Below are 26,433 nucleotides of genomic sequence, written 5' to 3'. Positions count from 1 at the left end.
TCGTTAATGTGTGCCTGCACTGCATGTGTGCGCGTGTATGAGTGTGTCTCTCTGTTCTAACTTCCTTGTAGATTCCAGTCCCAACCAAAAAGAGCTGAATGACCAGCAATGTCTGCTGTAATAAGGAGCCAGGCTGTGCAGCGGAGACATTACTTTTTGGATCCTAAAATGTCCCCACATAGAACCTCTGTAATATCTGAGTCCTGTGTAAATTAGATTTAATACTCTGGAGACAGATAAAGCATTAAAATGTGTATGTGTGCTTGGGCGCACACATATAGGTGATCCCTTTTCCAGTTCTGGTATTTCATGTGTAGGGATTTGTCTGGATAACTTTATTTAACTTTGATAACTTTCTGCTCTTCAGCCTCAGAGAGGGCTTAAGAGAGACATCTGTTACAGTAGCACAATCCAATAATCCATGTTTTCATCCCCAAATAACAGTGAGATGTCAAGAAGACATCCCAATGTAGATAAAGCCCCTGCAGGTGCTGGAACCCTGTCAGTTTGGATGAAGTTTTTCTTTAGTATCTTTTTATTTTCTTATTTAATGATTTCAGGAGCTTAGAGATTTGAAGCAAATATGCCTTATCCAGGATTTCTGAAGTCATTTGAGTATTTCATGCTCCCTAATGTTGTAGTCGAGACCACACTAACTGAGACCAAGACATACCCAAGACCAGAGTGTTCCGAGACCGAGACGAGACCAAGACGTTTAGGGATTGAGACCGAGTCAAGACCAAGACCATGGCAGGGCGAGACAGAGACAAGAGAAGTCAGGGGGTGTGTCACTCACTTAGTTAAACTGGGGAAGGTTGCGGCTGTAACCAGGGGAAAAAATGAAAATATGACCGACTAGAAGTTATTTGTTCTTTTAGAAAGATATATTTTCCTTGTGATCAAAGCAATGAAGTGAAACAATATTCTATCAGTGGTGGTCTTGGCAAGTGTGGCTTTAAAATCTGGAGTCCACCCAGTTTTCAGTCCGAGTCCGAGATTAGACAGAGTAAAAATCCTTTAGATTCCGAGACGAGACCTTCAAAAAGTAAGACCTATTTCAAGTACTACAAAACGAATGCTCCCTGTTCATATTTCATGAAGGCTGTTTCGGTTACCATAATGTAATCATAATGTGTTTGCAGCCCCAACCCCAGCTTGTAGTTTTTGGTTGTAATGCACATGATAGCCTTCAAATCCAATGATTGGAAAACTTTACTGTAATTTTATATGATCATGATGCTCTGAGTAAATGTTAAAAGGACTTGAGCTTGTATAGTGCTTGTTTAGTCTTCTGACTAATCAAAGCGCTTTTTACACCGCATGTCACGTTTACTCATTTACACCACATTCACACAGACGCAAATATGTAAAGTGTCCATCATCAGTATTAACTAATCCCATGTTGCCGACACAGAAACAGGAGCACTTCGGGGCTCAGTTTCTTGTCCAATACTAGGACATGTGACTGAAAGAGACAATGGACTCTAGCACTGAGTACTGTGTAGACAGCTGAGACAGCTTTAGAGTTATTGTACATTTGATGCTGCTTCAATATTGTCTCAGAATTACAGAGTTGCCTTGCAGTAATAGCGGGAGAGAGCAGAGCAACACCAACTTTTTTGATGTCATATATATTGTGGATATATTTAAAACTTTCTGACCACTCAACCAAGCCATTCTGAAATTACATCAGCCAGCCAACTGCATTCTACCACAAATCCTTACATATTGATCAGTCACCAACTTGTCAATTGTAGAATGACCCTTGTTCAGGATTTCTCAAGTCAAATTCTTATATACCCTAAAAGTGCATTTCTCTGGATTTATTTTTCTGCATCGATAGCATTTTGATTTTTGATTTTCAAGTATTTGCATGGGACAGCAAAAATGCTGTCCCATGCAAATACTTGATTTTGTCTCTACGGAATTTTTCTTATTTGGATGTTTTAATGTTACGGCTCGCTCTTACTTCCAGTGCAACATCATTTTTATCTTCATGAGATAAGAGAATACACTATTTGCATAAATATTTGGACTGTTCCTTCATAAGTACACACTTTCTCTTTTCTCTGTAAAGTTTACACAGAGCAACTGCATACCTTTGTTACTACACCAGACAATTGTGTTAGGTTAACCTCACTACAGGACACAAATCAAGCTAGCTGAGAATATGTAAAGATATTTATTACTAAGTAATCAAACCTCAGCAGACCACTTTGTTTATTCACTGTAAAGTTGCACAGACATCTGATTACATTGCAAACAAACACAAATGTTTCTTCACAGGCTTCAGCCCACCGACGCCTTTAGGACTGCAGCTCTATTTTTTAATCAAAACTAGTAGTATTATATGGTTGCATAATTGCAAAATCAATGTTGTTTATTGCTGAGTTAAAAAATACAATATAATGATAACAAACGTCCACTGTTGCTGCTTCGGAACACTTTAATTTCCGTTCACGTGTTCACTCATTTACTCTGTGAATTTGATATCTGTAGAATAGTAAACACAATATTCAGTTATAAATCAAACTACTAACTACAGATGGTTAATGTTTAACGGGAAGTATTTCTCAAGGTAAATCTGTTCTTGTTGTGTGCCCCAGTTAATGAGTTGAGAAGTGATATTATCATGGAGCTCTCCTGCCGTGTGTACTGCACACCATGAAGCATCTTTGTAAGAGTGATTTTTTGGCCTCATGGAGTTTAGCTTTACAAAGACTTAGATTTAGAGGGATTGCTGCTTATGTGTTCTTACACATAGATATATGTGCACTAGAGGAAAACAAGACATAAGGAATTAATTTAAAGGTCATAGAACATATACTGATAATAAAAGTTGAACTTTTTGCCTTTCTAATGGTTAATGCCTATTTCATCCTGATCAAACTTTAATGAAGGTCAAAAGATCTGAATTGTATGAATTTACATTACACATGCTATAATTGGCCACTTTTTTTTTAAAGAATTATAATGTGAACCGTAGATCTCCCTCACATAGCCAGAGTAAATACTGCATAATATCCTCGAAAACACAAACAAACATAGTGAGGGAACTGTGAATCCCACAGTACTGCACCAAGCTTTTTTGCTCACATTATCCTGTAAACGTACACGTTCAGAAGATTTACCCTGGGAGATGTATAAGCAATCAGATGCAAGGGTATGATGTTTGCATACAAGATGTGTGTGTGTGTGTGTGTGTGTGTGTGTGTGTGTGTGTGTGTGTGTGTGTGTGTGTGTCCATTGTTTCTCCACCCAAATTGTAGTTCTACCTGGCATCACATACTTCTCCCCCCCTCCTGTCTCCACCCTCCTCTTCCTCCCTCTCCCTCCCTCCTCCTTCCATCCTGCTGATGTATGGAACGTCTACTCTCATATGGAGTGTGTTTGTAAAAGTCACGGTAATCAAATCTCACTGATTCCTGGGGGATTAAACATTGTGCCATTTGTGTGTGTCTGTGAGAGTGTGTGTGTGTCTGGTGTCTTTGCAAATACACACTATTAACTGTGTAGCAAGTAGTGTATTGATATGCAGCTGTGTCATTAGTCGAAGCTCAGCTGTGATACATCATCCATCATCTTGTTCTCTGAGGAGGCAACTCTTAAAGGGATACTAATGCTGCGTTTGCATACTGACAGTGCATATATTTAATTTGAATGTACAGTTTATATAAAGCGTTTGGCTGATGGAGAATAACGCTTCACATAAGGAAGGACGACGTCGTCGTTTCTTGGCTAAATGACCGAGATTTAGAACTGTTTTTCATTCACGCCTGTAGTGGAATTTCTGTAGTTATTTAGATTATAATGTAAAGATGTCACTAGGGTTATTCACTGTTCTCTAATGTCAGTCCGACCTGACAGAGTTCAGCTGTTATTAGAACATCAAGTACAGCTTGGAGAGTGTCAACTGTTCTTCCTGATATCTGTAAGGATGTTTGGTAGACTTATTGTCTGCTCCAGTGTAATTGACATCACAGTTTAGTCTAGGTGGATCAATGTGACCCTGATAATGGTAATATATTTTAGGATATATGCAATGCCTTTTGAGAAGTTTGGCAGATGTGATTGAGCAAGACACAAGTACAGAAGTGTGATGTTGAATCATGTCTCCTCGAGCGTTCATCTGATGTATAAACTTTCATCAACGTAAGCCATCTGAGTCGACTGAGTCTTATTGTATGGAGTGAAGTCTTAGTAATTTCTTCAACAATGCCTTTGGGTGTTCAACAAGAAAAGTAAATGCTGACATGATCTTTTTTTTCTTAAATTGCTCTGTAATACTTGGAGCAAAAACCCCCATCCACCCAAAAAATGTGATTGTTATCCTGTGTTAGCTCACTGCTCTGGCAAACAAGCACACATATGGCACCAGCAAGATTTTTCCAGCACCAGAAACAGGTATTACTAAGTGTTAAGCCTGTAACTGCATCAGTGCCTCTTGTTGGCAGCATGTATGCTCTGCCTGAGTGTTTGTATATATGCAGCTTGCCAGCTTGCAAGTCTTAACAATGTCCCACACACACAACATCAGCATCACTTCTCAGTGAGGCTGTAAGCTCCAGTCTCAGTCTGCTCGAAGGTGCCATTGCCATGTTGGAAGTAGAAAGTCACACACCATTACAGTTCACATGAGCTGGAAAGTTACTAGGACAGCACGGCAGGCAATGACTGATGTCTCCCTGTTCAAAAGTCTTTAAAAGTGCATTAAATATGATCATTTACTAATTGGCTGAGGTAGAACTTTATGTATTCAAGAAAATGTCACCAAAAAATAAATCCTCTAAAACTCTGATATCCTATACTGTTGTTTTCTGTCTATTCCCTCATGTTGTTTATTTATATACATGCATCTTACATTATAGAGAAGTTTAAAGATAGCTGACATACTACTGCGCCCACTGCATGAGTCACAGTGTTTGCAGCGCGGGTGTTGATACCTTGTGCAGTGCATCATCACTGTAAATACACAGAAGCCTCGGTGAAGAGGAGTCCCTTTGGATCTATGGATTCACTATACAGTACACTTATAAACTATTCATGGCATGGATTACGTCTATCAGATATTATCGTTTACAGCGTCTCCCTGCTCGAGTATGTTGTTTGCTTTGGAATGAGTACAGTCTGGCCTTTGTGTCAAGTGGTTAAGCCGAGTGAAAGATATGGAGAAATTGAAAAGATTCAAAAGATGGATTGTGAAAAATCAATCAAGATACAAAATGAAACAAGTCCATTATGTTTCACAACAAGATACCTGACACGTCCCAGATTCTGCTGACATTTATGGAAACCTTTTCCTAGGATTTCAAAAACAACGAATTCAGATGAAGGAAAAAACACAACTTTAATTGAATGCAGTTGCAGTTATTCTAAAGGGAAAGGGCTGAGATGTGGTTCTGCTTGATTTTCATTTTGCTTGCCATTTTGTTTCATTGTCAGTAATCAGTTGCAGTTTGCTGGGTAGTACATCATGTCAGTTTTTAAAGTTGAATTTTTGAACATTATGTGACTTTGCCTCTTAGCTTTTTGAAGCAAAGGCTGGCAATCTTGTGAATTTGGAATCTATGCATTTTGGGACTCCTTTATTAAACGGTGTGAAAGGAACATCACATTTTTGCAATACCCTGAAAAGCGTGATTGCAAAGCCCATACTTACAGTCTGTTCAGGTTGACAGCCCAAGGCTTCATGCTAGGCAGAGACAGATCAAACTACACACCAGTGGGTTGAGAACCTTTTAATGTTTACTTATAGTTCTGATTGTTTTAACTCTACCTTGCACGTCTTCTTTGTATAAAGCCTCCAGTCCTGAAATGGTAAGAAAAGATAAACCCAAGACTGCAGACAATTTGTACATCTGTAAATTGATGCTTGTCTTTTGCAGTTTGTTTTTGAGGCTTGAGTAGAGTTAAATATGCATGAATTCAACACGGGTGGCTCCAAGAGTTTCTTCAAAAACAACAAACAAATGACATGAAATCTTTATTTGCCAGAGACAAACAGAATTCCGAATTGATTTTTTTGAGAGAGGGGGCTCCACGTGAGCTTCAGCAGTAAACTTCTTCTGAAATGGCGCAACAGTGATATTTACAGCTTTGCACCCACACACACACACACGCTCGCACGCACACATGTACGCACTCACACACACACACACACATACATACCGTATGCTCCCATCTTCAGTGTGTTGAGGAGGAGACAAACCTAAAGATCGCCACGGAGACCCATCTTTCAAATTTATTCATTAAACTCCCAAATGCTCCCCTTAACGAATGTAATTAGAATATGGTAATGAGAGAGGGCTGAACCAGGGAGTGTTGTAATACGCTTAGCAGCACAGAGGGAGAGACGGAGAGAGAGTGAGACAGATAGAGACATGGAGGGAAGAGAGTCAGGGAGTAAGAGGAGAGAGACTGACTGACAGGGTGCCAATTTATGTCTGGTTGTAAACAAGTATTTATGCCAATGAGAGGTGGCACACACTATTTCTTTCTCTCTCTCTCTCTCTCTCTCTCTCTATCCCTACCTCTTCCTCTTTCTTTCCATGCATATCCCTCCTTAGCCTATACTCAATAGAACAACATCAACAATAGCAGAGCAGAGATGAACCTCGGAGGGCAAGGTGACTCACAGAGCGATGAGGAATCAGGGGGTTAACACAACCACTGGAGAGACCCCCCACCCTCTCCTCCATCTCCCTTTTCTCACTATCTGTCTTCTTCTGCAAACAACTGGCAAACACACATTTGTCATTAGAGATAATTCAAATATATCTGTGTGTGTGATCTTGTGTGAGTCTGTGTGAGTTTGCACTTTATCTGGTTAAATTTTGTGGGAGTTTTAGAGGATTCTGACAGGCTCTATCCAAGACGCCCTAGCGCAGCAGGGGTCCTGGCATTGTGTTTGACACGGCACACCTGTTGCAGCCTTTGATGTGTCGGTCCCCCCCCCCGCTGAGACAGAGGGGGCCGTCTCCTCGAATGCAAATACAAGGCAGGGAGAAGAGGACATGGTAAGGTGTGCATCTGAGAGGAAGTCTTAGAAAAAGATGATTGATGTTCCCTCAGTGGATTGGAGCTGACTCGTCCTCTCTCTTAGGTCTCAACTAAAAAAAAAAAGTTTGTGCTACTCCGTTCTAGGTGTGTGTGTGTGTGTGTGTGTGTGTGTGTGTGTGTGTGTGTGTGTGTGTGTGTGTGTGTGTGTGTGTGTGTGTGTGTAGGTGTAGCAACCTTCACCATTTGAACTTCTAAATGTATTGAAAGAGGAAGATGAGAGGGGCAGAATAAAGAGGGAAGTGGGGGAGCTGGGGAAGGGGATGGGGGTCAAACCAAAAGGGGAGTGGAGTGAAGGAGAGGGGAGAGTGGCTATTTCATTATAAAGCCGTCACTCACACAGGCAGCAGCCAACACACACACTCTACTGGGACCGAGCCCATGTGTGTGTGTGTGTGTGTGTGTGTGTGTGTGTGTTGTGTGTGTGTGTGTGTGTGTGTGCGTGCGTGCGTGCGTGCGTGCGTGCGTGCGTGCGTGTGCGTGTGCGTGTGCGTGTGCGTGTGTGCATATATACTCATTCATGCCTGTGCGTCCTTCCATGTACAAGTTCTGACATGGGAACTATTTTTGTGTGTGCATGTACGTTTGTCTGTCTGTGTGTGTGTGTGTGTGCGTGTGTGTGTGTGTGTGCGTGTGTGTGTGTGTGTGTGCGTGTGTGTGTGTGTGTGTGTGTGTGTGTGTGTGTGTGTGTGTGTGTGTGTGTGTGTGTGTGTGTGTGTGTGTGTGTGTGTGTGTGCGTCTATGCTGTGAGCATCACAGTGTGAAAGAGATGGATGTAACACACATGTCTCTCTACCAACCAGATGAAAGGGGCGGGTCCCCCTCTGAAGGTCAGAACTTGTCCTCCAATGATAATCCAGTAGGAAAGGTGTGTGTGTGTGTGTGTGTGTGTGCGTGTGTATTTTTTGTGCGTGCACTGCTGTGTTAAACAAGAGGAAAGACAGAAAAGCCAGGACAAGTTTATCTTTGATTTATTTACTCTTCCCCACATGTGTTGGTGTATTAATGGACGGGCCTATTTGTATGCATGTGTCTTTTATGTGTGCATGTGTGTGTCGCCCAGTGCGTGATGAGGTGTTTATATGATAAACACAAGGCAAGCTTGAGAGGAATTCTGATCAGGGGCTTTGCAACAGTTGTTATGGAAACAGCATTAAGCAGTTGTATTAGCCAGTGGAGGTAATATAAAGGCTGTTGAAAGTACCACACAGCAGGGAGTTAGGCAGTTTGGGAATATAATACAAACTACACATTATTGCTCTGGTTTGCAATTGACTTGCTGGAATATTTAATGTCTGGTTAGAACAAAACAAAATTGCTCAACTCGTTGTTAAGCTGTGTTTGTGTTGAGAGCCGAACATTTTAATTAGCCGGGTTATGAGAACAAACAAGACATTATTTGTCTGCTTTACAACAGGTGTGACATTTACATCAGCTTGAAGCCAAGCACAACTAACTCTTTATCGTCGGCCATCATTATTTCACAGTCCTGTTAAAAGCAGTCATTGATCCATGACATTGGGGATTTTAGAGGCCAACTCAGGGACTGAGATACCGGCCCTGTCACATTTTTTTTTTCAACAACCATGGATAATAACATGCTCACAGGCGGCTCTCTTTACTCATGCATTATTGATCATTATTGTTCAAATCGAATTGTGCAACAATATAGGTTTAGCATATGATTGTTAATCTGAATTTAAATGATGAGCCATTGTTTAAAAATAGAGCATGATCAATAAAAATGTGGGCAGAACGAACGGCTTGGTTTAGTGCATGGCCGATTAAAAATAATAGTAGTCTGCGAAAACATAAAGAAATAAAAACAGGAGGCACTTTTGGATTGAGTGTCTATCAAAGTCAGACACTGACGGAGCTGTTCTGGGAAAAGAGAGGTGGAGGTGCTCAGAAACAAATTACAGCATCAGCAGACCTCCCCAGATAATGCTAATGCAGTCCTTTCGCCCATATATATAGATATATATATAGAGATATATATATATCTCTATATATATGTAGACAAGAGTCTCTATACGCTTGAGGAGGAAGGCAGATTCTGTAGTTGAATAGGACACTTGAGTTTGCCACCTCACTGTACCCCCCAAAAATTAAGTGTTCAATGCCAAATGACTTCTGTAGTGAGACCCAAAGGCAGCCATCATTGCACACACTGCGAATGGATGTGACAGTTCCAGTTTACAGACAACTCTGTTTCCCCCCCAGATCTCTGTCGGGGTGATGCTCATCATTAGACTTCAGACGTGCATACACACACACATACACACACACACACACACACACACACACACACACACACACACACACACACACACACACACACACACACACACATGCACACACATACACACACACTGTCAGACACACACTAGCCTTTGGCAAGACCCTATAACGGAATCTCCCTAGGGAAAGCTCCTGGATAAGTCTGTTTTGCGGTGTAGGCGACCCCTCCCCACCTCCCCCTCCCTCCTCTGGAAGTCCCTGAGGGCCTGTGTGTGTGTGTGTGTGTGTGTGTGTGTGTGTGTGTGTGTGTGTGTCTGTGTGTGTGTGTGTGTCTGTGTGTGTGTGTGTGTGTATGCATATTTGTGTGCATATGTGTCTGTCTGTCTGTCTGCCCTTCTGTACATGCCACCAGTTTCTTGGAGGGAGATGGTCTCAGTGAAGCGTGAGTGGGAGGCTGATTTCCCCAAACTGCATCACTCGCTCCAATCTAACTTCCCACTCATGCGCTCGGCTTTGTTAGATGTTTCTTAAGTAACTCGCCCTCTTCCTCACTACCTCTTTCACACAGGCACAGACAGACAGACAGACAGGCAGGCAGACAGGAAGAGGTGTGTTGGGAAAAAGTGTGTCTGTGTCAGTGCGTTCAGCCGGGCCTGTCTGAATGGATTATTACGTAGACTCACACAGACATGCAGAATGTCTGTGTTTCTAGAGTAGATCCCCGGAGAAGGACACTTGTCCCTGTCGCTGTCTGGCACTGCTATGCTTACACACACACACACATACCCACACACTAAAACAGTATTCCTGAAGGGTCAGTGTGTCGCCAGGCATGCTCAAAGCGCTCCATCACTGCTTTCCACCGGGACAATAACTGTGACTTCCTGAGGATCGACCTTCACCATCTCACTTCTGTCACTCTTCACATGGGCGTCTGTGTGTGTGAGGGAGTGAGCAGCAGTGTGTGTCTGTGCTGAGGGGGAATATGTGTGCGTGTGTGTGTGCGTAGGGGTGGGGGTGGGGGGAGGGGGGGGGTGTTTTAGAGTGTGTCAGGCTGCCATTTCAGCTGACTCTTCTGTTTCTGGCTTTTTAATGGCTCTTATGGGGCAGGCCTTTAATTGCAAGTCTCTCTCCCTCCCTTCTTAATCCTCCCATCCTTCTGTCTCTCCCAGCCCCTTGGTCTCCTCTCTGCGTCTCCTCTCTCCTCCCCGCCTCCCCGCCTCCCCGCCTCCCACCGGCTGACAGTCACTAGGGGAGCCCAAGTACCTGGCTGGGGCGGTGGAGGCCGTATAGGATATTGACTTGCTGCAGAGTGGTTTGGGAGGAGGAGAGGTGGCTGCCTGTCACAGCTAATGAATAGATGCATAAGTGAATGAGGCACTACTTGTTCCTTGTGTGTGTGTGTTTGTGTGCGTGCGTGCATGCTTGCGTGCTTGTGTGTTGTTTTGGTGTCCCCAGCTATGGCTTAAACGTTTTATGCGCCTAAGCCAGACAGACATTAACAAGTGGCCAGCTTGATACTGATAATTATTAAGGGTGTGATGACAGTACCTCCCACAACACAGGCACATTTATATGTAAACACATTAAATGCAGAGCCAGGCAGTGGGATGGGGGGGGGGGGGGGGTTGGGACTTGACTATCGAATGGAGGACACTAAAAAAAACAAAAAAAACAATCCAGTTAAGTGCCAGCACCCTCCAGCTGCTCTCCCCGTTTTCGTCTCTCCCTGCCTTTCTTCCCCTCTCCCTGTCTCGTCCGATCGGTTTTGGAGCTACAGTGCTCTCATGCCAAAGAGGGACGAATACCTAAACACACACACACACACACACACACACACACACACACACACATGTACACAGAGAGAAAGACAGAGAGTGAGAGAGGAGGACTGGAGAGAAGGCTGTTGATCAGAGGGGCAGATGAAGGAGTACTGGAGTGTTGATGTCTTCTTTACTGTTGCTTTTGTGGCACATTTCAAACACTGATTGCCTTAAGAGGACAATTTACATTTCATAGTCTTTCACGACAAGTGGGTGAGATGGGAGATGGAGGGGAGGGAGAGAATGAAGTTTCAAGGAGGAAGCCAGGGGTGAGAGTGCTCAGTAAGCAAAGTGGGGAAAGGCGCTGTTGCGTGAGAAACTAAAAAAGCAGCAGGTATAAACAATTGTTTCTTTTCGGGCTGCATCTCTGTTTGTGTCTCTGTGTGTTTGGACATTTTGTTTTTCCATTGCTTTCGTAAGAATGCACCTGTATGATTTGAACTTTCTTATTGGATTCATGTGGGTGTGGAGGAAGAATAGAAATAGTGTGGAGAGGAGAGCCAAGGAGATGAAAAGGGAGCCAGAGGAATTAAGAATCAAGTTAGGAGCCGGCTTTATCTGAAGAGAAACTGTGAAACTGCAAAAGTACAAGAAAACTTTTCCTATCAGCCAACTCTCTCAGCAAGTGTTTGGGTCTGCACCCCCACTGTGCTTGTGTGTGTGTGTGTGTGTGTGTGTGTGTGTGTGTGTGTATGTGTGTTTATGTGGCATGTGTCTGTGTATTGTTGAGATAGCTTTTCCTCCCCAGTGGAGAGAGACATCGGTGTGTCGGTGAGCGTGATTGGCTGTTGGCCCCTCAGGGTCTGTCCTCTGTATCTGCCCCCATGACTGGCTGCTCTGTGACCAATCAGGCGCCAGAACACTGTGGCAATCAGATAGTGACACGCTCTCCGTGGGCATCAGTAGGTCATCTGGAAATACCTGTTATGTTTTATCTGCTAGCGACTCACACAAACACTCATGCACACACACACACACACACACACACACACACACACACACACACACACACACCGATATAACCTTTCTGTCTTGTCTTTGTCTCTCCAGGAGATTGCTGCATATCTCATCACTTTTGAGAAACATGATGAGTGGCTGACGACATCGCCAAAAACCAGGTGAGGAGATTGCAAGATAGTGGTTTCATCTCACGCACAAACATGGCATTCCTCAATCAGCCAGTGAGTCACGTTGATTTAATTTCAATGACTGAGTGTCCGTGTTTGATTAAAACATTAGCGATGTACTTTCGACTACATCTCTGAGGGCTCCCACTGATGGCCTGCTCCACATGTAGAGAGCGCTACAGAATATGGCCGGACTGTAAAGCACCTAGTCAGCTGGAAATGGAGTAATAATGAATGTAAATGTATTAGGATAAGTGATGTATAATTCAGATACAGCAGGGTGAGGTGGGGTTTAAAAAAAGGATGGGGAGGGGGTTTGTGTATATAAAATGGGATGTGAGCAGGGATTTGCATGGCACAGCTGAATATTCATCCTGTCGAATGAACCATAGGTAGCTCTTTTTCATAAATCAAGGAGAGGTTGTAGTCAGGCAGAATAGACATGGAGAAAGAAGAAAAATACAGGCTGATGACAGAGGGCAGCTTAATTTATTGATATATCACCTTATTGACATTTACTTTGGTCAATGCAGCTGTAGCTGATAGATAGAAGAAGAGTAAAGAAAATTTAAAAAAGTAAAGTAAGTGAAGAGGTCACCTCCTGGCCCTATTTCTGATTACTGAAACCGCTGAAAGCCCGAGGTGATGCCTGTGTGTTCCCATTGTGCCAGCTGAAGGACTCTTCTCAGGAGCAGCCTGAGGCCAGCTGCACGGTTTATGTTGTGGATAGATTTCTCATTGATTGGTTGTGCTGCCGTTAGTCTCGGCCTCCCAGCAGCAGCAGCAGCAGCAGCAGTCATATTGGTGTTATTGAGCAGCAGTTAGATATAATCCCATTTACACATGACACCAGGCACGATTAGAACAGATTACACCTAATCCCATCAGATGGAAAGGAGCTCAGCTAACAGCGCCAGTGATATTTATGTGTGGCTGTGCATCTACGTGGTTGTTGTGTTTTAATCCATATGCGTTTGCACACTTGTGGGGTTTCAATATTATAAGATAACAATCAATGACCTTCATTTCTCCCTTCAGTGAAATACCTCATCAATTCAAAGTAATGACTGTTACCTCCTCTCTCCCTCACTTCTCTGCTCCTCCTCCTCTCCTCCCTTTACCAGACTCACTCACTCGCCCACTCCGTCTCTTTATCTTTGCCGTTCTTTTTCTTTTTTTGCCTTCTCTGTTTTCGCTCTGCTACACGGTGTAACGGTGGAAAAGCTTTTTATATCCCACACATCAGAGCCCAGTTACAATCAATAGCATTTATGTCTGCTTAAATCGGAGGGTTTGTGAGGAACATGGGCATCATCCATGTGCGCACACACACACACACACACACACACACACACACACACACACATATTAACAAACATGCACGTATTTCCCATCCACCCACACACACACACACACACACACACATAGGCACACATCTGATCTCATCCATCTTCTCCATAACATAATTAGAATCAGCAGCTCCAAGATGACTCACACTGCTCGAGACAGAGACTAAACTCGGCTTTGATCGGAGGGTGGGGGTCTCCACTCCGCTAAGAAACTGGCAGGCTCACCCCAAAACAGAGCAGATTTCAGGTGTCAAAGAAAATCAGCTCAAAGCAAATTCAATTTCACTACATAGTGTTCTGCGTAGATTGCAATCATCTTAGTCCATATAGATCGGTCTACATCAAATTCCTTCAAGAGAGGAGAGGAGAGGAGAGGAGACTCAGCAGAGGAGGAGAGGAGAGGAGAGGAGAGGAGAGGACAGGAGGGGAGGAGAGGACAGGAGAGGAGAGGAAGGAGAGGAGAGGAGGAGGAGAGGAGGAGGAGAGGAGAAGAGAGGAGGGGAGGAGAGGAGAGGACAGGAGAGGAGAGGAAGGAGAGGAGAGGAGGAGGAGAGGAGGACAGGAGAGGAGAAGAGAAGAGAAGAGAGGAGAGGAGAGGAGAGGAGAGGAGAGGAGAGGAGACTCAATAAAAGAGCAGAAACAGAGGTTGGGATGGGAGATAAAAGAAATAAATGAGATGAGATTAAGAGTAAGAGTAAATAAGTGAAGAATGAAGGGACTGAAGCAGCAATAAATAGAAAATGAAGAGATACTATGATAAGAGGGATAAAGACTGCAGGTTGATGGAGAAGAGAAGGGCAGAGAAAAGAGAGTTGAGGTGTGTAAATGTGCGTGTGGTCTTGTGTGTGTGTGTGTGTGAGGGAGAGAGCACTTGTGAGTATGTGTCAGTTTATTGATTGGTAACGTGCCTGCTCTCTTTCTGTTGTCATGAGATAAGGCAGAGAAGATTTTTTTTCTCCGCCTACACATGCACACACACACACACACAAACACACACACCTGCCCTTAACGTTTTAGAAGTGTAATGATTGATTGCTGAGCAGCAGGTTTGACATTGAGCCTGAAGAACACACGGCAGTAGGTCCTGCCTTGTCTGATATCACTATAGCATCTCTGTGTTTTTACATGTATGGTGTGTGTGTGTGTGTGTGTGTGTGTGTTTGTGAGCACACATCCCACCAGGTGTAAATAGAAAAGAAGCTTAGAGGCCAATGTTCCTGCTGTGCTGATAAATCACCCTGGTAAAATATTAACATGTAGGAGTGTTAGTCTACATATGAGAGGGGAGGGGCAGTAAACTTGGCTGTGGCAGAAAAACATTGATGCAACCATGTAAACCAAGAGCATGTTTTTTTAAGTTGGAATTTCAGAATCAGCAATGCAGAAATAATTTATTACTGGTCAGGTTCCACGGAGTTGAATCTTCACTTTTTTAAGAGTTTACTGATCTACACATCATTCATCATGCATGTCGGTCTTTCTGCTTTCTTCCATCAGGCCCCAGAATGGCTCCATGATCCTCTACAACCGTAAAAAGGTGAAATACAGAAAAGATGGCTACTGCTGGAAGAAAAGGAAAGACGGGAAGACCACCCGAGAGGATCATATGAAGCTCAAAGTCCAGGGAGTAGAGGTGAGAGTCTGCAGCAGGAAAAACAAGTCGATGAACAAGCTTGGAGCTGCATATGGTTTCACTTCCAATCCTGTCCGTAACTTACTCTCCTCCACTCCGAGCAGACACATAAGTGGAACACAAATGTTCACACAAACACACACATGCTGAACTGAATGTGTTTCCTGAGAGCGAGTGCTGCCCCTCTCTCTTCACCTCCCTCCCTGCTCGTGTCCCTGTCTCCCTCTCTCTCTCTGCCTAGCTCACTCTCTTTCTGAAGGATAAGAGTGTGTTTGGCCCAAGGCCAGGAATGATGTCAATGCCTCCTTCAGCAGAACAGAGAGGGGTATCGATCCAGTCTCAAGGCAGCGTCTGTGCATGTGTGTGTGTGTGTGTGTGTGTGTGTGTGTGTGTGTGTGTGTGTGTGTGTGTGTGTGTGTGTGTGTGTGTGTGTGTGTGTGTGTGTGTGTGTGTGTGTGTGTGTGTGTGTGTGTGTGTGTGTGTGTGTGTGTGTTTGTGTATTTGAGTCACATCAGCTAGCTCAAAAATTGATTATTCAGCAGGAATATACCAAGAGGTGAGAGGAGGGAGCATGCATGTGTCAGAAACAAATAAAATGAGGTAGAAGGGAAAGTGAAGGAAGGACGGCAAGGAGGCATATGGATGTGTGCAGAGGGGCAGATCATTTTGCATTAAAGGTGAGCAGGAGATGGGGCGAAACAGACACAGAGGCAGAGAGAATAATTGAGATCAAGTATTCCCATCTGCACCTTTATTATTCACAAGCTCACACTCACACAGACGTTCATCGCACATGCAATAATTCTGCAATCATGGATGGATGCACATACCCACACACACACATATGTATATACAAAGGAGAGGGTTTCCTCTTCCTGGTAGTTGCTCAGTAATTGTTTGTGTCACATCTTCCCAGGACCCCCTTAAGCAAGCGAGCGAGCAGTGTGTAGAGCAGGGGACGGGAATGAGGGAAGAAGCGGAGCGGTGAGATGAACAGAGGGTGAGGCAGGAAGCAGGAGAGAAAAACATAACCCTGGATAGAGAGGCTCCTCATATTGAATGGAAATATATGGAAATGCACTCTGCCTTTGGCAAAGCACACTTTAGATAGAGGGCGGGCTACTTCTTAGAAGAGGCAAAATGGCGAGAAATTACAAGTGTATACCAGAAAGAAAGCAGGAGGTGTAAGCTTTGATTATATACTGCCATGTTGCTGAGAGTTTGTGTTTTCTGCGTGCAATTTTGTCATTATGCAGCGTGTCTTTGTTTGTGCATGTGTGTTGATTTCAGAGCTTGTGAAGACGAGGCATTGACCTTGATAGCAGGCGTTTCTGTCATCACTTAACCCTTCCTGTGTCAAACACAACAAACACATACTTTATTATAAGACTGTAAGGTGTATTTAACCACAATAAGTATCAACAAAAATGTTTTCCATTAAACACAAATCACCAAAATCTGTCACGACATCTGTCACAGAATATTTATTGTGTTTACTTTCGTCAATCAGATATCTTCATGTCCAAACCAGAATATTTCTAATTTAAGAAATAAGTTCTGGAGCTGTTTTATTTGCATTTCATATACAGTACATTCAATGAGTTTGTTAAGCTTACATTTTTTAACTTTGAAAAAAATGTTTTGCAGCCAAAAAACTTTAGTCCTTAAAGGCTTTATATGTGATTTTTCACACTTAAATGTAATAGAAATCAAGTATATCCTCTGAAAATAACTCTGTGAGTCATGACTGTCTACAATGGGTGTAACACCCGAGTCCCACTGTCTGTGATGTTTTCAGAGTTTTCAGAGTCCTATCTTCACTTTGTTTACAACGCCCGGACGGCCGACTGACTCCTCCCCTCACGTATAAAAGTTGTTTAATTGAGGGACTAGAGAAAAGAAGAATAACATACTGTACTCACTGCTTAACTGTGTTTCTAGATCACGCTCATTTCAGGTAAATTTACATGCAGTGTGAAGATACGAGCATAATAAAGATCGCTAGCATTAGCATGCTAACACAACAATGCAGCGCGAGTTGTTTTGGTTTCATGCTGGTGCTCAAGGGCGACATCTGCTGGATCAAAAAATAAAGCCTTTAACACAAGGTGTCAAGATTTGGTTCTGGTATGGTTCAGAAACATAGGTACTTTAATGCATCATACAAGACATTGTCTCTGTCTCCTGCCCAGGGACTACTGACATAAATTAGCTTAACTCTGGTCGAGTACACTGTCCCTTTCAAAATCACCAAATAGAATATGACAAGTATACACATCTCATTATAGACTAAATGTGATAGACACTCTGAAGTTGTTTCCATCTGTAAATCGACCTCTGCAACCATTTTTAGGCGTCTACATCCACACTTGCATACACATAGTTAAAACTATTTTGTATGTATCTAAGCACCTCCTGGTGGATGGAGTCTTCCTCTTTTTCTTGTCTACCTCCCACTCCACTTTCACTCTGTATTTGTCCTGCTTTCTCCTCTTCTTTTTTAGCCCTTTCCACTGTTACTGATCTCTCTTAGAGTGTCTGTAAGCTGACAACATTGTGACTTTTCATGAATTCCAAGTGGCTTGAGTCTAGTCTTGCTGAGGCAGTAAATTTCACAATCTCTTGCGCTGTAATTGTCAACACCAGATTTATGGTAGTTTTGAGACATTAAGAAAAAAGACGCATATTGCACATATTCAATTTTACTGCATTTTTTAAAAACACATTAGCAAATACGACCTTAGTCTCTATAACCTACGTTTTTCCTCTCCTGTTATCTCATTTATTGTCCTCTCCTCCTCTTCTCTTTTTCACTTTTTGTCTTGCTTCCCTCCTTTTCTTTTCCCCGTTGACCCCCGGCAATCTCCTCTCCTTTCCTCTCCTCTCTCTAGTGTCTGTATGGCTGCTACGTCCACTCCTCCATCATCCCCACCTTCCATCGTAGATGCTATTGGCTGCTGCAGGTAAGCCCACCCCCCTTCCCCATCCTTCCTTTTTTTTCCCAAGTTTATTCAATTACAAAACACAAGGATTTGTAGAGCTTTTATTTTTTATTTACAGTTGAATATTTGTTAGTTACAACATCATGGTTTCCACATTAAGCCATACTGCGAGGAAATGTGTTTTATATTATCTGCTTTGTCTTTTATTCTTTCCGTTAAATTGTATTTTCCAACAGAAAACTAACCAAAAGTTGACTGTAACTTCTTGGGTACAGCACACTATAGAACCATGACTTACAGAGAGCATCAAGGACTCAGGCTCTGCTCTCTATGTGGTCCTTTCCCAGAAAAACACCCTGGGGCTACAAACAATACACACCAACACACTCATGCACAGGTGTCCCATGTGTATAAAAGCATGTTGTTTTTCATAGAGCTGTTGGATTCACTCTATTGCTCTGGTGAAATATGCCAGAGAGTAGCTCTCACACACACACACACACACACACACACACACACACACACACACACACACATCCCTCACTCTTTTTTTCACCATGCAAGAGCTGGCCACCAGGACAGCATCATCTGCAGACGACAGGTTACATGATGAATCTTAACAAATGTGCATATATTCACACTACCTCTCTCTTTTCAACTCTGTTCATTTCAAAGCAAATATTGAAAACCAAGCAATGTTCATTTCATTTCAAGTAGGGAAATGCATACATATTAATATATTCCTCACCAGGATTTTCCTGCATAATTTGTCACATTGAATTTACAAGGACATTCCAGCCATCGGCCATAAATTGAATTTGCCCAAACCACATAAATTTACTTTTGCCACAATCCTCTTCCAGTTAGACTCGTGCAGTCTGAAAATTATAAAAGGGAATTCTGCTTGTTTTTATCTGAGGTAATGCAATTTTCTGCTCTTTGCGCAAATATCAAAACACATCAGTGAATATGATCATAAATCAGTGTGTGAGTGCTGTTGCATGGCACAGTGTGGTGCTGTAGAAGCCCACTGTGCCATCCTCTTTTGGAAAGAATAGTGTTCCACCTCAGCAGGTCCTCCCCCTCACCTGAGTCCGTCTACTGAATCTTTCATCAAGAGGAGCTTCTCTCTCTCTCTCTCTCTCTCTCTCTCTCTCTCTCTCTCTCGATTTCTCTCGTGTTTGCACACACACACACACACACACACACACACAGATGTATGTGAACGCACCAGTTGAATCATTCATAGGGTGGAAATTCCATAGGTCCACTGGTGGCCTACAGTATAGTGAGAACCACCCGGAGACCACTCTCTCTATCTCTCTCTCTCTGTCTCTCTCTCTCTCTCTCTCTCTCTCTATGTCCATCACACACACAAACACACATGCAGACTCTCCCACAGGCCTCTGCAGGGTCAGAGAGAGTGATGAGTGGGCTTGAGCTGTTAAATCTTTTATGGGCAGGTGAGGGAATCTTAGCCGACACGCTATGTCTGACCTCCCCCCCTGACCTCCACGTTCCCTCCCGCTTTCCTTCTCCATTTCCCCTCCTCTCTTCTCCCTCGCTCTGTAAAATAGACTCATCACTTTATTCTCTTTCTCCCTCATGCTGGGAGAACATGACAATAAATGAATGAAGAATGTTTAACTGATGCCATGTCAATGCATGTCTGTGTGTTTTCCTGTGCTGTAGAATCCAGACATCGTGCTGGTGCACTACCTGAATGTACCAGCAGTGGACGATAGCGGGAAGCCATGTGGTCCTGTCCTCTGCTCCATCAACACAGACAGGAAGGAGTGGGCCAAGTGGAGCAAGGAGGAGCTCATTGGACAACTCAAACCCATGTGTGAGTTAGAGTAACTGTCATTTGAGCACTCACCTTCCTCCTACACTCCAGCGCTCATGTTCCAGCCCTCACACTTTTCCTAAACCTGGGGCTGTGAGTCACCTTGGGTCCATAACAATACCTCTTGTCGTGGTGCAGTAATGATGAAAAGTATGATGACGTACCCTCGCCAAGCTACAAGATTATTATGTGTGAAACTAGTGTAGTAAAAATAAAGCTGATAATGTAGTTCATTGGCTTTCTTGTAGGTTTTGTAAACAACTTGGCTGCAGAATGGGGCGCAGTCTGGAGCTCATCAGGTGAGACAACAAAATCAGCAGTTCAAAAATAGATGATATGAAACATTCTCTCTAGTAGTAAAGAAAAATATATATGATCCTGGTGTGTTAATTATTTAGAAAAAAAAGCGTTATTTAGATATCACTCATTGTAATTTTAAATCTTAACTCTTAAATATGACACTGGACTGCTAAAAGGTGTGCTCAGACATCAAGATTGTGACCGTGTTTCTATCTCAATTTTGTTTTAATAAATTTGATAGATTTAGATTTGGTTCACATTTTCCCTCTTGTTCAATCAAACAAATCATCACAATTTAATAATATCTCTAATGACAACTTTGTTCTTCAATGTTCTCCAATGAAAAGATATTCAATACATGCACACCATTCAGACAAGATTGTTTTAGTTTTTTATTTAATTCATCTGTCAGCGCCATGCTGCCACCTAGAGGCAGAAACACATTTCACCCGAGAAACGGAGGAACAGAAAGAAAGACAGAGGTGCCTGAAATATCCAGCATGTATTATTCATAAATGAGCATCAGGGAGTAGATAACTGAAGTACACTCACTGATACACATGTGAAAAACACACACACACACACACACACACACACACACACACACACACACACACACACACACACACACACACACACACACACACAGAGACACAGAGACACACAGACTCAAGCACTCTTTCCCAATCTCCCCCATCCTTACCCTTCTTTTGATCTGGTTCAGAAGTGCATCTAAGGACAGCTGCCCAAAACTAAGTGCTTGTTTGGCTGAAGTAGTACCTTGCCTTGCCACACACACACGCGCACACACACACACACACACACACACACACACACACACACACACACACACACAATCGTTTTCCCTTTGCTTTTCTACCTGCCCTATTTTGCTCACATAAGCAGAGTCTGTTTTTTTCTTTCCTAGCACTTCTCTAAATCATTTACCTAATCACTCTATGGTCATTCTGAGCCATTTATGGGCAATGTGTCTCTTACACTTATTTGTATTTTACTAAACATTTATTTGAGAAATCGCCTGAACATGAAGACATCTAATTTAAAGAGTGCAGACTCCCTCAGATGTTATTAAAGTGTGTAGCAAGAAAAGCATATTCAGCTATTTTGATATGTCTAAGATTTGTATCATTTCAACTGTGTTTGAGATTTTAAATGATTCAAGGTTCAGCGCACCTTGTGAACACTAGAGGGCACCATTACCCATTGTCTAATGTATTTATGTGGAGTAAATGACTGACCTGATCAGATCAAAGGATAGAAAGTGAAGACATTATGCATCTAAAATCTGTTGTCTCCTTTGTTTCTTCTGTCAGGTGCTGGAAGCAGTCTGCATCAGAAATGTTCCAGTGTCAAGCAGCGCATCATCTCATCCAAGCAGGAGTCAGGGGCAGCACCTGGAGGTGGAGCAGCAGTGGGCACAGGCGTTGCGGCGGCCCAAAGACTTGAGGAAGCAGATGGCACAGAAGTCCAGAATAGCGACGTGTCAGAAGGCCAGACGGAGCCCAGTCCTGGAGGAGGCAGGAGCAGAGCGGGCGGAGGAGGAGAGAGGAGGAATGGCAGGATAACTAAACCCTCCCTCCTCCCACAGAGCAGCATGGAAGTGTCCTCGTCCACCTCCACAAACCAGGTGGAGGTCCCTGACACGACCCAGAGCTCCCCATTGTCAATCACCAGCGATATGGCCGACAGCCCCGCCCTCGCCATCGGGGCCAGCTTGTCACAGAGCACAGCGGTGTTCATGTCTGAGGTCACCACGCTGACCGGGGATTCGGTTTACTCCGCTGGCCACACCCACCTGCTGGCATCCACTCATGAGAGCACCACCACTGGCATCCTGTTGGCTGTTCCCCCTGAAAACCAGAGGTTTGCTTCATTTCCTGGAGGGGTGGGATTAGGGGAGGGAGGAGAGTTGGTTCTGTCCAGCTCTCTGGACTCCAGTGGAGTCGGCATATCTGAGACCACAATGACGTTCGACCCCGACTGCTTCCTCAATAATCCCAAGCAGGGTCAGACGTACGGAGGGGGCGGGGGGAAGACTGAGGGGTGTAACGGTGACGATGGAGGACTCCACTGTTCCTCTAATGGCTTTGTCTACAACCAGACCCTCGTCAACAACATCAAGACAGAAGCTACGTCCCTGGAGCAGCCGCTGTCCGCTCAAAGCAGCTACGTAGGAGAAGGGACAGGCCTCAGCCCCAGCACCACCCTAGAGCAGATGGACTTTAGTGCTGTGATGTCATCAGCCTGCGTCCCAAGCCTGAGCCAGTCTGCACACCACCCCTCACAGAGCCTCTTCCTCCAGACCTCCCCCCAGACAAGCGAACCCTCCCAGCTGCAGACCAACAGTGCTGAGGCAACCCAGGAATCAGGCGAGGCTCAGGCTTTCATAGGCCTACCCACAGTGCCAACAGACTCTCCAGTATCCAACGGTGACCCGCATACACACCTCCACCAAGCCAGCTCAGACCAGCAAGGCCTGTGTGTAAGGAATGGACAAGGAGGGGCGGTGGGCTCCTTTCCCCTGATGCCACAGGAAACAACTACCAACCAATTGGGCGGTAGGAGAAATCGGGAGGTCGGGGTCTTAGACAAGGCTTCTGAGAATGGAGGGGAGTTACCAATCAAGCCTGGAGACCCTCATGAGGCCTACACGAGTGTGGACACAGAGCACTACTTGCAACCCACAGATGAAAATGGAGGTGGAGAGGGGAACGGGGGAGGTGGTGGAGGGGGAGAAGGAGGGGGAAATGAAATTCTCTGTAATGGTGTGAGCTTGTCAGGGGCCAGCAGTTCAGTGGTGGCCAGTCCTCAGTCTATATCTGCAAGTGGAGGTATTGAGGGGCCACTCTATAGCTCCCCTCTCCCTCAGCAGGGTGGGGGGGTGTCCGCGACAGCAACTGGGGCAGGAGCAGCCATCAGTCTGGAGGGCTTCGAGGCTTCTTTTGGAAGCCAGTTCTCTGATCTCATCAATGATTTCATCTCGGTCGAGGGCTCCGGAGGCGGGGTTGGGGCTGCAGTCACTGGGGTTCTGATGCCCCAGGAGGGGGCAGCGGGAGAAGAGCAGGGCACAGGAGCGGGCCACCTGCAGAGCTCAGAGGTGGAGCAGGGAGCTCTGGGACTGCTGCAGGAGACTGGGAGACTGTTTGGTGTAACAGACTACTCCCCAGAGTGGTCTTATCCAGAGGTTAGTAAACCCAACGTGATTATTGTTCATTATTTATTCATCGTTGTTCCCTTCAAGAAAAAAAAGAATCAGTGCCTCTACCAGTGCTGTGATTGACGGTGGCTTGTACTGATGCTAAACGCACAATTTGTAGTAAGGCCGCCAGCCCGGCTGTATGGTCATTAAGGAGTTAGAATATCTCACACTCAGCTGATTGGATTTTGATGAAATTTCAATAATACACTTATTCCCTTAGGTGGCTTCATTCATTTACCCATGTACCACTTATAATATCACACACAACAGTTTTGTCAAAGCATAGGGTTGAAATGTGTAGACTCATAGCATCTTGCATACATTTTTTAATCCAAATTAAATGTTTAACTGTGTCAACATTTAGTGCAAAAAAACTTTGGAAGCTAAATGCATCTTTTAGAATTGCACATAATCAGCTCATATTTTGCTGTAACTTTCTTCCACAATTGTCAGTGTTGCATCACACTGGCTATTTAAAAGTTTTGGGTTTCTTGAAAAAACACATCACAGTTTTTCCTCCAAAGGCCTCAAGCATGATATCATAATATTTAAAATTGGTTAATCAGCAAAAATAAAGGACACCAAAAAAGAAAAAAAAAAAAGCCAAATCCTTTTAATGGCTTTAAATATCACACAGTTTTCATTGTTGTAAACTCATACCTCATGACGCCAACATTTTTAGAGAACAATATGTTGTTTATGTTTTATTTTTAGCTCCACTAGAGACAACATATGCCAGTGTTGTTTGGATGGTTCGAACAGCTTTGTTCTACTTGGATGTACGGAGTAAAACAGCCTCTGGGGGCTGCTACCAGGCCTTATAGCATCATGGATTTCTCATTAACAAAATAATATGCAGTTTGTATGGAGGCATGTTATATCATCTTTCAGTTTAGATTTATATAATGGAAAAACATAAATTTAGGCCACTGTATCTCTGGGGCAAAATCCAGATTTTTAATAGAAGCACATTAACAAGATAGACTGTGTACAAACACAAAAAAAGAACCACTGACTTTCATACATTGTTATATTGCACATTGTGTCTAATAATCACATAGATGCTCATTTCTTTTTGGTCACTTTTATCTGAACCTATGCTCAGAAGCAGTTTCCTGCAGACAAAGTGTGTGATATATGAGTGAAGCCTCTGTTTGTGTGCTGCAGGGTGGAGTGAAGGTTCTGATCACAGGGCCGTGGTTGGAGTCGAGTAGTGAGTACAGCTGTCTCTTTGACCACATCAGTGTCCCTGCTGCCCTCATACAGCCCGGGGTGCTGCGCTGTTACTGTCCAGGTAACACACTTCTTTTACACGAAACACATCCATCATCTAACACAGAAATACACTTTCCTTTATTTTATTATTTAAAACTTTATCTCACTAATCCTTACAATAAACAGATTCTTTCAAAACGCTTTACTCTAGCACACAAAGTGAGTCTAACCCTGCTTTCAGACTGGCTGTGTGATTGCTGTGTGACAGCTCGGTTTTCTTTTCAGTGGGCATGTTAACAAGTCAGAGCTTTCAAAACAGCCGCGCCTGAGCAGTGCGTATCACACGAGTGTCTGATGTGCAGAAAATCTGGAGAATAGTAGTCTTGCCTATTTTTAGCAAGAGCTGTGCGAGGTCCTCAGCAAGAATAGACAGTGAAATGATTTGTGGAGAGCTTTATTGCGCTTGTACAAGCAACATGTCTCTCTACATATAGTTAGAATATTTGACAGGCATGAAAGGGGAAAAGCCCAAGCCAGCTTTTCTGCAGAGAAAGCCCCTTGTTTTACACAATGCTTTATACTGAAGTTGTTCCAGGACAGTAGTTGTTATTCCAGTTACTCTCAAGATAACTTACTGGGTTCCCCACAAAACTTTATTTGGAGTAAAACAAATTCACAAATCGCAGTAGGCTATAAGTATGTTTTTTAATTAATGAAATAACACCAGGTTCAGTGTGATAGGCTGTATTTCTTCTTGTACAAAATATCTGTCTTCCTCGCTCTGTTTTGTCCTCTGCTTGGAGAGTTGTTGCCCTGTATGTAAAGTAAGTACTGGTTAATAATGTAAATAAGTCCCTTTTCTGATAAGCCCAGCCCCTGAAACGTGTATAAAAACACCCGACACAACCTTTGAAAATTGCAGTCTGGAGCGGGCCTGACATCTGCATCTTCATCTGGAGATGTTAGCACATTTATAAAAGAAGATAAATACAATATTAAAATGTACATTGTGAGCAGGCCCACTAAGAGGTTGGCAAACACTGCAGAGTTCTGCTAAGAGATGTGTTTTGGGATGGTATAGATTGATACACGATTCACATCCTGCTAAGTTATCAGGCAGGGTAAACCTGAAAGGCAGAGAGTCTCTTACAGACATAAAGGACAAAAAGCAGGTCAAGACATTCACAGTTCACACGCCGTAATGTGCTGTCCTGGAGTTATTGCTTTGACAGATTTGTCTTGGCTGTCTAATCCATTGCCTGTTGTCTGTTTGCAGCGCACGATACAGGTCTGGTGATGCTGCAGGTAGCTATGGGTGGTGAGGTTATCTCTTCCTCTGTGGTGTTTGAATACAAGGCGCGTGACCTTCCAGCCCTGCCATCCTCTCAGCATGATTGGCTGTCCCTCGATGGTAAGAACACTCGTGAGTCTTTTTTTTTTGAGCACAGTTACACTCTTATTGTCCGGTGTTGTTCACTCAATAAAAAGCATAAACTGTAAAAATAAATGTACTTATACATACTGTATCTGTTTCATTGTGTTGCATGTTTTATGTAAAACTTAAACTGTATTAATATTACTATATACTATATTATCATATTATATACACTTTTTTTTTACCATATATTATTTTCGATTTAACCTACACAGGTTTTACATAAACCAGGCCTTTGACATTATT

The 26,433-nt window shown here is 43.5% G+C and overlaps 1 protein-coding gene across 11 annotated transcripts in view; it reads left to right on the top strand.

The window, feature by feature from the left end:
* The window catches only part of LOC109984204 (calmodulin-binding transcription activator 1), a 52,256-nt gene that overhangs the window by 13,253 nt on the left and 12,570 nt on the right, over positions 1–26,433 (top strand). For 6 of the 11 annotated variants that reach the window (XM_065954565.1, XM_065954563.1, XM_065954570.1 and 3 more), the window contains exons 4-10: positions 12,171–12,238; positions 15,094–15,229; positions 18,121–18,192; positions 19,864–20,017; positions 21,652–23,522; positions 24,705–24,831; positions 26,029–26,175. In XM_065954565.1, coding sequence (XP_065810637.1) covers positions 12,171–12,238; positions 15,094–15,229; positions 18,121–18,192; positions 19,864–20,017; positions 21,652–23,522; positions 24,705–24,831; positions 26,029–26,175 — 2,575 coding nt within the window. The remainder of the gene's footprint in view (positions 1–12,170; positions 12,239–15,093; positions 15,230–18,120; positions 18,193–19,863; positions 20,018–21,651; positions 23,523–24,704; positions 24,832–26,028; positions 26,176–26,433) is intronic. The other 5 variants (XM_065954571.1, XM_065954572.1, XM_065954573.1 and 2 more) reach the window with 1 other exon arrangement.

The sequence above is a fragment of the Labrus bergylta genome, chromosome 5, assembly GCF_963930695.1.
Source record: "Labrus bergylta chromosome 5, fLabBer1.1, whole genome shotgun sequence".
NCBI classification, from domain to species: domain Eukaryota; kingdom Metazoa; phylum Chordata; class Actinopteri; order Labriformes; family Labridae; genus Labrus; species Labrus bergylta.
This window is presented reverse-complemented; position numbering and strand designations above follow the sequence as displayed.